This window comes from Salarias fasciatus, chromosome 2 (assembly GCF_902148845.1).
Source record: "Salarias fasciatus chromosome 2, fSalaFa1.1, whole genome shotgun sequence".
Taxonomy (NCBI): Eukaryota; Metazoa; Chordata; class Actinopteri; order Blenniiformes; family Blenniidae; genus Salarias; species Salarias fasciatus.
Window position 1 is genome coordinate 9,627,790 of NC_043746.1, and position 12,330 is coordinate 9,640,119.

The following is a 12,330-nucleotide window of genomic DNA, read 5'->3' on the forward strand; positions in this document are numbered from 1 at the left end:
ATGTTTCTTTTTCTTTGCTTCTTTGATCAAACTCCTGAGCCTTGAACTTTTGAGTCTCGAGTTTTGCATGATTCTCATTAATATGAACATTTGGTCCATGAGACGCTTTTAAAAACTGATCTAGTGTTGCTGCTATACTTTGAGAGTCGGATCATTTAACGATGCTGTTCAACTGAAGCCTGAGTATGCTCTCTAGGGTTGTTTAAATGTTGATGGTAGTATTGTGTCAATTGTGGAAATATACTTATCAATCTCACAGCAAGAATATCTTAGCTTTTAATGCACTTTGGGCTTGAGCTGCTATTTCTCTATGGAGTTTGCATGTTCCCTCTTGTTTTCTCTAGGTCCCCTTCGCTGTTACACAAAGGGAAAAAAACTGCAAAGCACACCAAGTGATGGTCTGTCCACAGGCTACATACTGTAATTATCCCTACGGGGAATTCTAACTTTGCCTTTAATTAACCCTACTTTTTCACAGTTAACCCACAGTTAACAGTTAATGACTGGTAGGGGTCAAGGGTCATGCTAAGGGACCCACTGGTCAAGTATCAGCAGTGGGATTAGAACCTGTAACACTCCCAGATGCCACTGCCACCATCTGCTCCAAACTGAGAGAAGTGGATGAATTTGCAAAGAACATGGATGGGTTTGTATTCTGTTTCTCACAGTCTCTGAAGTTTCAGTCATGGGAGGGTTTGAGGAGGGAAAGAAACCGCACGCAGTATATTATATAAAATAGAATTTTGGGTCAAAGTGCAACCGGAAATGCAGTCTTCCGGTTCCTCTGCAGTGTTGCCAGATCGGGACGGTGTCCAAACAATTTTCCTCGTTTTGCATTCGAGAGCAAACAATAAATGTTTCCGTTATATGGGTTTAACAGGCTGACACAGCCTCCAACTCATATCATTAGTTCTTCAATTTATTAATAAAAAGGTTTCTGATTTACTCACTCCCTAATCAACGCCATATTTTATATATCTTTAACCGCGAGGTAGATTAACGTGTTTATGTTATATTTCACATGTTTTTTGGGTTGTCGTTTGGTGGTGGTTATGACTATGCTCCCCACGTGACATTCTCTGCACACCAACGTGAGTGTTTGGTATCCGGACGGGTCCTGCTGGATTCTGTCAGACCTGGCAACCCCGCCTCCTCCCGTTTCCCACAGTAAAGATGGCGGCGGCGGCAGCAGCAGCACCAGCGGTCCCGGAGCGAGCAGCCTCCCCCGCGGCACCGCCTCCGGGACCCGCACCGTTCGACTTCTCCCAGCCGCCCGTCATCGAGGGCTTCACCCCGCTCCCGAGGCTCAAGGAGGAGACCTTCAAGGAGAAATTCATGCGGAAAACCAAGGAGAACCCTTTCGTCCCCATAGGTGAGTTATACAAGCGTGAAGCCGAGAGAAGTTACACAAGTGGCGAACAACGCGTCCTTTAGGGTAGGTCAGCGACCAGAGCTGGACAGATGTTCAATATTTTTGGAGCATGTCTGCAACAAACGGAGTACAACTAAGTTTGTGTGTTTGTTTCCGTGTTGCCATTCAGGTGAGTCGAGATGACAGATAACTTACCTCAAACCAGAGCAGCTACTTCAAACTTAGTTGCTTTTGATATTGTTTTTATTGATCAGGTTTTATTTGATCGTGCAGGCGGAAAACAAAAGTTTCACCTCTAATGTGTGTCCACGTGTGTAACCCTCCTGCTCCTCTTTATATAGAATACAGTGACCTTCATCATCCCCCATGCCACATGCATTACTACAGTGTTTCTAAACACTGCACCTGTAGACTTAATATACATACATTATTCTTACATCTGTTTTTTTCCCCGAATGCCAAGCTTTTAGAGGCAGTTTTATCCTCCCCTGTATTGAAATTACATTTTATAGGAAAACTTTCAAACTGCAACGATTTCGACATCAGTTATTGTTTATTAATGAGAGGTTGCCTTGTGATGGCATGTTTAACTGTTTGAAACTGTTCAGATCAGTACTTTATCATAACATATGCTCCTTAATAATCCTAGTTTTTCGTGGCTGGGGTCGTTATTTGTGTTTTTTATGTTCTCTCTGTGCCTGTGTGGCTTTTTTGTAGGTGTACAGATGTGCTTGTTGAGTGTGTGCGTCTGTGGTTGTCAGTTGATGTAGCTTGCCCTCTGTCAGCTTCAGCATCCTGGTACTGATCCCATCTAGAAACACTGAACAGGACAAATGCAGAGAGGGACAATCATTCTGACATTCCTGCCTGCAGACGGTTTTAGTGTCATGAATTCACCTCAAACATGTTTAGAGCTGAGTTAGAAAATTGGAGCAAGTGAACATTGCACAGAAAGTCCCTCAAAACTGGACTCTATAGATTTACTAGAACTAGAGATTTTCTCTCTGGAAGGTGAAAGTGCTAACCACTACTCCAGTGTGAGTTCCTGATTGTGATCGTTGTGTGTTCTCCAGGTTGCTTGGGAACAGCAGGAGCGCTGCTCTACGGTCTCCGAGCCTTCCACCAAGGGAAAACCCGGCAGTCCCAGCTGCTGATGAGGGGCCGGATCTTCGCCCAGGGCTTCACGGTGGTCGCCCTGGTGGTGGGTGTGCTGGGCACGGCTCTGAAACCCAAGCAGTGAAGACGCGTCCCGCTTGGACCTGAACTGAACAAACTACGTCGTTTCCAACATTAGTGACAAACACACGCTAAGGCCAACTTTATTTATTTTAAAGCTGTGAACTCACAGTGTGGAACGGTTTGAAAGAACCCGCCTCATCAGGAGAAGCGAGCAAGTTTTAAACTTGCTGAAGCGAATTATTGAGATTTCCTATGTTGCTGGTGGGTTATTTGCTCCCATGTGTCAACAGTGGAATAATCTGTATTATACCCGAATGTGTCTTCTGATATAAAACATAAACTGGGCCCGGTGTTGTATGTGTGTGTGTGTGTGTGTAAGAAGACATCACACAGCTTGGATCAGGTGGAATCTACTCCTCACACAACCTTTATTCGACAGGTTATAAAATTCAGATTAAAGGTGAACACAGTTCCTTCTTTTTCTCGGTATTATATTAACGGCTTGGGTGAGTCTACTGAAACAGAGGGGGGTTAATCAGACGCCCTTTGGATGTGTCAGGGATGCGAAGGCTTGATTCTTGTGAAAACAGGATTATACAAACTGAAGACATATTCCTAATTAGTGTTTCTCTTGTGTGAACATTCAGGTCTGTGTCACAGTACACCAGTGATTATCTGCAGGGTGTCCAAATGGCAACAATCTCTAATATTAAAGGACAAATTAAGTGAGGTGATCATAAATCCACTTTTTTATTGTTATTTTTCCAGTTTCCCTTTCAACATTCACTTTTTCAATATTCATAATGTCCAAATAGGCAACACGTGAAACAATGTGCAGACATCACTGCTGAAACAAACTTATTTGTGACTTTTGTCTCTCCTTTGTTTTTTTTTTTAAGTTGAATATGTGTTGATGTGACACAAAAGGTAAAAAAAAAAGGAGTGAGATGAGACAGAAGCCGCACAGTGAAGTCTGGAAATTTAGATGAGAGCAGAAAATCTTTGGTTGTGAGTTCTGTGATTCTCAAATTGAGCCAAATTGAAGATTAAATTCATCTGGCTACACACTAGAAAAAAATGGGAGTAAGAGCTAGATGAGAAAGGCCACAGGCTTGTGTGTGTGAGAGCTACGTTAAAACATGATAAAATGGGATAAAATGCAACAGACAGCGGTGTTTTTCCCACTGATGAGAGGCAGAAGTGGTTACAATCTAATCTGTAACAGTACTTAATCAGGACGCGTTTGACCAAAACCCAAACAAAAAAACCAAAACTGTTGACGGAGGCATGCAGTCGAGTGAATCTTAATAAGTTAAAGGGGAAAGGAAAATGCTTAACTTACAGTAACATTATTTCCTTAAGTGTAGTAGTGATGAAAGAGAGCAGCTGTAACAGAGCAGCCCCTCGTCTCACGGGAGCCTCGCGTTTATATTTTTACACAGAATCCAGAAGGCAGGAAGTGTTTAAAGGTTATAAACATACTGGGGTTTGTTTGTTTCTTCTATTGAAAAGGGAATACAAATCCTTCAAATGCAATGTGAGATTAAAAGGCAATGTTTGTGGAGCGCAGGGAAGCCCGTCCCTCTAGCGGACCAGAGGCGTCTGTTTGAGGGAGATGAGGACGGAGCGCATTCGAGACACGTCCTTCGCCTGCTTGTTGGTTTTTGGATTGAAGTCGCACAGGCGGGCTACTCTCTCCCACTCGGTCCCCGGGCTGTCGCCGTCGCTCTCCGCCAGGAAGGCCTCCTCGGACGCTCTGCGGGACGAATCAGAGGCACTTGACTGGAAGGATTTAGAAAATAAAGCCAGTCGGACTCGAACACGATGCTAAATCGCACGAGCAGCAGCGTCGGAGCTTCATGCATGTCTTTACATTTGACACACTTTTACTAAGAAACACATTCCAACACTGGAATCAAGACACATACACACGAAAAAAAAAATAAAATAAAAAATACACCAAACTAGACCTCTGTGAACAGGACAAGCACTTCCAGTGTTTGTGCATGCATCGGGTGAAAATCAAAAGACATTAATGAAACATAGGAGCTCTAAACCTACACCAAGCCTATCACATCAGAGTTGGGCTGTTTGTAGAAAGCCTTGTCAGCAATCCTAGTGGGCGGCCAAAGCAGGGAAGAGAAGGAGAGAGGAGAAGAGGTTTAGTATCAAAATGCCAGCAGAAAAAGAAGTTGGCCTCTAATTTAACAGAATCATGTAAACCGCTGAGACGCAGCTCTGATGAGGGGAGAGGTGAAAGCTCGTTTTTGAGTACAAGTGAAGAATTTGGTGGACGTGCTGCCAGCATTCCTTCTTCACTGTGCTGCTTCCTGTTTGGCTGTGACGGCCTTTAGACTGGCCTGATGTCTCATTAGAGGATTGAGTCTCAGCGCTTGCAAACAAACAGAGAAGCTACAGATGCAGAGAGATACCGTGCCAGACTTGGACAGAGTCTGTTGGAGAGCGTGAGAGAAGAAGTGGTTAGCTCGCTCAAAGAGAGGAAAAGTTGAGGCCCTGTCTACACCACGACCCTCGAATGGAAACCGTCAGAAAAGTTTAGCTTTATAAAGATTAGCAGAAAAGCTGTAATTTGCTAAGAACGGCTGAATCTTCTCATCAAGTGAGTCTCTGAGCTGCAGAGTGTGTGCTCAGTGCTGCTCAGTGCTGCGATCGCTGCATCGTCGCTGGTTGTTACCTCAGTGTGTGTTGATGACCGGGGAAACGTCAGACTCTCACCTGTTGTTGGCCTTGTTTTTCTCCATCTGCTCGCTCTGGTGCACGTGCCAGTCCTCCAGCTCCTTCTTGGCCTTCTCTCGCCACTCTGCCTCTGCCGCCTTGGAGGCTGAGTCTTATTTTGAGGAAACGACAGAAAACAACACGTGAGAAGCTCCCCAACAGACGACACGCAGTTAATGAAGCACTGAATAAAATGTGCAATCTTCACTTTCACCTGGGAACTACATGTCTTTATAGTCATCAGAAAGAAACCTAACAGGGAGCTGAGAGAAAGGTACTGATATGATAATGACAAGATTGGTAAGTTAGTTATTGCTTTTGGGAAAAAAGTGTCCATTATTAGACATTGTAAAGGCATTCACAACACAGTGACAGTGTACTGTGCTGCACTGTGACCATGCTGAAAAGAAGGGTAAATGTAAACATGTTGACAGTGAACACACAACAATGATCGGTGTGGCTGAAGACCTGCTGCAGTCTTCAGAGAACATGTAGCGGATTAACCATCATCTTCTCTTTACAGGCAGAATAAACTCAAATAAATTCCACATAAAGTGTTTCCAGGACAGTGAAAGGATGCCTGGATCGGCTCTGGTTGTACATCAGAGACAAGTGTGTAAACTGGACTGAATTATTGGAGAAATGCTGGCGTTCACATTAACAACTGGCTTATATTATACAAGGCTTTTTTCAAAAGCAATGTTTATGCCAAATCTGCATACGTTTCCTTTATTAAAATAAAACTGAAAAAGGTCAAACACTGACTTATTTTCTCCTTTTTATACAACTGCATAGATAAAATATTGGGAGCTAAATCCAATATCCTTCCCAAGTGAAACAAAGTCTAGAATATAAACCAATCACAGGTTTGGATACAATTAGACCAAAAAATAAATAATGTGATCAGATTACAGATAATATGGATATGAGACACAATAAAAGCCAGGTTGAACACAGGTCTGAGCCACATATAATTACGGATCTCAGCAGTCTGTGACAATAAGGTGTAAGATGTCAGGTCATTATCCTGATCAGGTGTTGTCCACAGAGCTGCTCACCCAGTGCTTCCAGGCGCTCCTTCTGCTCCTCTCTCCATTTGCGTAAACTTTCTGGCTCTTGCCTCTGAATGTCCACCTGGGCGATGGCTGCATAGTTGTCTGTTGGTCCATTGGATTCCTTTAGGAAGACAGAAAACATTTGATTTCAGCTAAACCTGAAACACGATCAACACATCCCTCAAAACAAAACCAACACAAAAAACAAAGAGTGGAGTGGGACTCACCGGGAACAGGTCCCCGTTCACTGTGGCAGGCTCCTCTTCGAAACAGTCTAACATGATGTTTGAAGAGAGAGAGAAGCAGAGTTAGTAAAGATTTGCAGTGATTTGTTAAAGCTTTAAGAGAGATCCCTCCCTGTCCTTCCAGGTGACTGCTCGCTCTCAGAAATGCAGCTGCACCTGTTCGGTCGCTCCCGGACTGGATTTTCAGGAAGCCGCTGCTGTACCTTATCTTAGTTACCACTTCATGGCAATGTGTCTGGTCGAGTTTAACCGTCGTTAGTGGGGGATGAGTATAACTTTATTCGGGTTTATATGTGGAAATACTAACATTAATTAACGTGACGTACGCTGTGTGTGCGTAAGCAGATGTAGCACCGCTAGCTAGCAGGCTAACGTTTTTTTTTTGGGTCATTATTAAAGAGAAATGTCTCCTAAAGCTAACTCACTAAACCAACAAGCCTCGTTTTTCACTGCTGCTTGTTATAAATGTGTAGTGAAGGGGCTTTGTTGACTGACTGTCTCATAAAAGATGCAGCTGCCGGGGTAGGCATTAGCTGCTGAGTTAGCCGGTTAGCCTGCTAGCCGCCGCTGACATTAGCTGAAACTTGCCGTAGTTGGAGGTCTGCGGCTCGGACGGCGGCGGATCGTCCGACCCCTCCAGAGCTCCGAAACCGTCTCCGTCGTTCTCTATCCCCGCTATCTCGCTCTCCTGTTGAGCCAGGAAAGCCGCCGCCGGGTCCTCCTCCGCCGGGTGCGCTCCGTTGTCAGCCATCTTTCACAACAACAAAAAAAAAAGTGTTCCAAGTTTACCGGAGCTCGGTCACTTTGGGCCAGTTAACCGTGAAATCCACAGAAAGCCGTCCTCCGCCTCTGCACCGGCTCCACGGACACCGCTGGAGCTTCCCCTCGGGTTAAAGTAGATTTGTCTAAACTGCCGAGGAGTGCAGACACAACAGGTAAACGCCGGCTGACAGAAACGGTCGCGGTTTTCAGGCCTTCACCGATGATTCATGATTTCTCCACTTGTTCGGTGATGATGGAGCAGGGGCAGCACCCCGAGGGTACCCTGCTCGTTTTAATGGAGTCTGTCGCCATCTGCTGGACACCTCCGGTCTGCACAGGCTTCGGCCACAAGCCACACTGCACATTTTTGTTTTCTGCAAACATTAGATCATATACTTGTACCTCATCCTCTACTGTCACACCATCCATCCCCATCTCCTCCATCGCTACCTCCAGGATTCCTCTCTCAGCTCTCCATCTCCAGCATCTCATTTTTGTGGGAGTTTTAGAATGTTAATATTTCCACCATCTCTCCTCAGTTCAAGTCCAAACCAGCTCCTGGTATCTTTAGGTAAAACAGCCCGGCCTCGGCTGCCCCTGCGGTCTGTCTCACTCCCGATGAACATCTCAGCATCTTCATCTCTGTCAGCTCCAGCTCGGCCTCCTGTCCCCGAGCCGTACATCATCATCTTGTTACTGTGTTGTAATCCTGCCCTTTCCCTCCGTCACTCCGTCCTGGCTGCAGTTGCAACCCAGTGATTGCTCCGGATCGCTGAACTCTTCCACATTTACAGTGTTCACCTTCAATCTTCACCTTTCCACCCGCCTCTTCAGTGACTTCCATCCCTCCTTTCTCATCTGCAGACCTCTTCCACTTCTGTCTGGTACATTTAATAAACAAGCTTTTTCTAAAGTCTGACAAACTGATTTTTTAAAATGGAAAAAATAGCTGCAATTTCAACATTGTGCAATATTATACAGGCCTCAAATGGAAATCATTATTTCTTTGTGTTTTGTTGCAGGCAGAATCACATAAAACCAGTCCAATTCTACAGAAGGATCTGTAATCCTGTCCACCACAAAGACGAACACAGTCATAGACCTTTACTGGACCGTTTCTGCTTTTATTTTAGATTTTTTTCCGCTGCAAGTTCATCCTGTGGACCAGATTGGGTTTTGTAGGGGGCCATTTTTGTCCCTCGGGCCATATTTTTATTTCACTGTTGGCTTGAAAAGTAGTAACAAGTGCGATTGCTCTATTTTCCTCCCCAACATATTTTAAAAATTTACATTCATACCCTCAAGCAACAAAAAGCCACATGTTCAGTCACTGTCAGTGAGTCACAATGAATCCCCTCCGTCTCAGAGCGGAAACTGCTGAACTCATGTCAAAAAGGCAAGGATATGTCCAGAAAGGGTCATAGTAAACTGTTGATTGTAATTGTGAATTCAAAAAACAGAAAGAAAAACACATCCTGATGGTCTGAATGATCAGTTTACTGCCATCTTTATCAAATGTCACAGTCATGTTTGACATTTTTTAAATTAATCGTTTCCTATTTGTATTTAACATAGTTTATTTCTTGAAATGTTTCAGCTTTACTACATTAATCAGTGCTTTATAGGTAAAATCTTCTTGACATCATTGTCACTTGTAAATCTGTGAGAATGCATTTCAAGAGTATCACCACAAGTGTGCAGTAAAGAGCAATTTAAAGCACAGAGAGAAGTGTTACACTGTTGACACAGTTTATTCTCTGATGCTCTGGATACATCTATTGAAAGAAGCTATCAGGGGCAGGTCTGAAAGGCCCAAGGGGTAAAAAGGTCTCGGTGTGACACACATTTTCCACAAAAACATACAAAAACATGGCGTTACCTCAATGTGACTCAGCTGATTATGAAAAGACTGAATCATGACAGAGTGACATAAACTGCAACAACCAAAAAAAAAAAAAAAAAAAAAAATCATTAAAGTGACTTTGTTTAGGATTTTCTAATCTGATCATAAAGTAAAACCACAGAACAACAATGGCTGAAATGAGACTCAACAAATATGAAGACACTCAAAAAGGACACAACCGCAGAGAAACAGAAAAGACCATGTTGTTATACAGAAAACATTCAGAGTACACTGGACTGGGTTCAGTACCGTGCAGCAGAATAAAAGCAGCCTGTCACTCAGTTCGGTCCAGCTCTACCTCCTGGCTCTGGTATGCATGTGTCATGCATTTCTCTGCATGTTTAGTCTGGTGATGCTGAATTACATTGTAATCTTTGAACGCGGTGACACGATCTTCACAAACTAGACACACAACTTTGTCTCTGACTTTGGTGAGTAAACATTTAGATGGCTACGTTTCTTTAAAAACTCTCTTTCAAAACCATGCAGACAAAAAAAAGATAGATGAATAAAAGCTGAGCAGCTGTCTTGTCTCTTAGTTAAAATGCTTAATGAGGTAAATATTTGAATTAATTGCTATTAATCACAATTTTTGTAGTTAAAACTCCATAAAGCATTTAACTTTTACCTTTATGAAGGAATAATTCCACTGGTTACTTTTAGGGGAGTATAAAGTAGACAAATATTAAAGTTGTTGCTCTAATAAAGTAGTCTTGTGGATCCATGATGAATCCAAAATCGTCTAGATGAGTTATAATTTCATTTCAGGTTTTTCTTGGAGCTCTCATCGGCTGGTCAGTCAGAACCTAAAGGCTACATGTGCCACAAACAAACTTACTCATATTGAAAATTGTCACAAATAAACAGAAATTAATTTTAGCCTTTCAGAAAACAGTCCCAGAAAGTGGGACACAGACCAACAATAAACATTCAGGAAAACCTAAGAAGAGAAAAAAATCAAGTTCAAAGAGATGGTAAATTATACTAAGCAGACATAAAGACATACAAAACAACCTTTAAAGGAACTCAAATAACCACAAAGACTATAAACAGGCATTTTATTTCTCTTGAGGAAGACGGGGGGTCCTTTTACATGTCTATGCCTGGAGGCCCTGGATGTTTAATGTGCACATGTGTGGTGTCGTTTCTGACAGGCTTCTCAAAACGGAAGAGATGATGGAGTTTTTCATCATTTTAAAACACACAATGATACACCTTTGTTGGAACTGTCAGGCCTGATTACTGTCTCAACATGCAGTCATCTTGTTCACTCACATCAGCGAAGAGTGGGTGAGCTTTCAAAGCACAGTGTGAGTGATAGTGGTCGCATGCTGATACCAGTGTAGCAGTCATGTACAGAACAATACTAGAATATTAATACATCCGAAACTGCATATGTCTCCTATTAAAATGACAGAATTTATATTGTAGCGACTAAAGGGTGTTGGTTAAAAAAGTACAAAACAAATACTGATAAAGCCTTAATAATATGAATATCCGGATTCTGACATGGATTCTGATGTGTAATGAATGAAACGTCCATACAATTCCAGTCATGTTTTATTAGTGAAATTGCCACAGTGGCATATTCCTGTTGAAATAATGAGGCAGCTAGCGCTGGGCTTCACCTCAAATTAACACAATACCATACAAACTGCATTGAACCTCTGACTTGAGACTTTTATAACAAGTCCTCACTTCACTTCCCATGGAAACAGTAATGTATTTTGTGTCTATAAAAAAATGTAGCTTTGCTGATGAAATGAAGCAGTCAGTGCCTCTGCATCACTGTAGGGGGCAGTGCTGAGTCCACAGGTTTAAGCTTGTTTTCATTCTACATTGAGCCGAAATGTATTCTTTCATCTTAATGTGTAAAATCATAGATTGACTAGCCTAAATAAAAGAATTACATTTATGATGGCCTTGTGTATTTAAAATGGCCTGTGTTTAATTCAAACAAAACGATAAACTGTGACTTTTTTAAATAATACATTTGGGCGCTGATGATTCTGATTCTGAAGATGAAACAGGAATCACTAGTTACTGTTCAAGCTGTGTTCATTTCATGTAAATCTTCGCCAGGAGGCCTCGAGTCACTCGGCTGTTCTCGGGTCGGGGCAGATGAGCGGTGCGTTCATCAGTGCGGTGCAGCCTCGCGGCCTCTCCCGCTCGCCCCACGTGACGCGTGACGTCACGCCTCGGTCCTCCTAAAAGGAATTTGAGGGAATGAGTTTTGTGCTCACCAGGGGGATCCGCGGAGGCTTCCTGACGTCCGCTTTAAGGAAGTCCAACAAGTTACTTGTTACCGACTAACTTTTTCTTTCTTCTCGCGCTCGCCGCCGTTATCCGGTACTCGCCATGTCTGGAGAGCAGAGTCAGGAGGTAAGAAGTAGCAGCGTGATCTCTTCTGTGCATTCCTCTCTTAACTTCTTACTTTTTTTACTTCTTCTCCTCGAAGCGTCAGTCAGTCACCGTGCAGCGATCCTGCAAATAACAGTTTTGTGTTGTCGTTGCCTGGCCGTGTCTGCTGTTCAGTCTGGGTCTAAAGTTTGAATCTCGTGTCTCATCCTGTTTCCTCCTCTTTCTTCTGTCTCCACTGTTCTTTTCGTGCTCTTTAATTACCAGTCAAATTATTGTCTTGCACACAATGCATTCATTCAAACTTTTCGACGGAAGATTTTAAGTATTTTGCATGAGAGTCAAATGAGATTACAGAATAAAAAGAGGCCATTCATGTCAGCCATACAGGTCCTTATAGAAACATTATGGTAATGTAATATAGGTGTGTATAAATAGCGATACCATAAGCAGAGAGTGTGTAGTAACACAAACATCCCTCAGCCCGATGTTTTCATTCAGGGTGTTAATGTAAATTAAAACAGCACAATAATCAATTGGCAGAGTGTTGTTATCATAAGTGAAATCTAGCCTCCCATCCATTACCTGTTGCTGCTCCAGCTCTGTCAGGAGGTAATTGATTTTTCTTGGCTCTTGCATTTCCTCCACAACAAGAGGAAAACTAGTCCAACTTCTTGGGCAATTAGGACCTAGAGAGCATTGTACTGGAGCTCAAACCCC

The 12,330-nt window shown here is 43.0% G+C and overlaps 3 protein-coding genes across 4 annotated transcripts in view; 2 read left to right on the top strand and 1 right to left on the bottom strand.

Annotated features, from left to right (window-relative positions):
• Positions 1–1,173: 1,173 nt before the first annotated feature.
• Positions 1,174–2,896, top strand: higd2a (HIG1 hypoxia inducible domain family, member 2A). The gene is made up of 2 exons (XM_030108820.1): positions 1,174–1,372; positions 2,446–2,896. Exons 1-2 carry the CDS (start codon positions 1,174–1,176, stop codon positions 2,610–2,612), a joined length of 366 nt encoding a protein of 121 aa, XP_029964680.1. The 3' UTR covers positions 2,613–2,896.
• A 404-nt stretch (positions 2,897–3,300) lies between these two features.
• Positions 3,301–7,622, bottom strand: cltb (clathrin, light chain B). 2 transcript variants are annotated; one of them, XM_030108799.1, is made up of 6 exons: positions 7,176–7,622; positions 6,570–6,616; positions 6,346–6,463; positions 5,288–5,399; positions 4,613–4,666; positions 3,301–4,307 (listed from the first exon to the last, which is right to left on the bottom strand). In XM_030108799.1, exons 1-6 carry the CDS (start codon positions 7,336–7,338, stop codon positions 4,136–4,138), a joined length of 666 nt encoding a protein of 221 aa, XP_029964659.1. In that variant the 5' UTR covers positions 7,339–7,622; the 3' UTR covers positions 3,301–4,135. The 2 variants fall into 2 exon arrangements, with proteins under 2 accessions (XP_029964659.1, XP_029964667.1); XM_030108807.1 differs by lacking the exon at positions 4,613–4,666 and having other exon boundaries at positions 7,176–7,617.
• Positions 7,623–11,453: 3,831 nt separating this feature from the next.
• Positions 11,454–12,330, top strand: part of pdlim7 (PDZ and LIM domain 7) — a 33,337-nt gene continuing 32,460 nt past the window's right edge. The window contains exon 1 of the mRNA XM_030114078.1: positions 11,454–11,634. Coding sequence (XP_029969938.1) covers positions 11,611–11,634 — 24 coding nt within the window. The 5' untranslated portion in view covers positions 11,454–11,610. The remainder of the gene's footprint in view (positions 11,635–12,330) is intronic.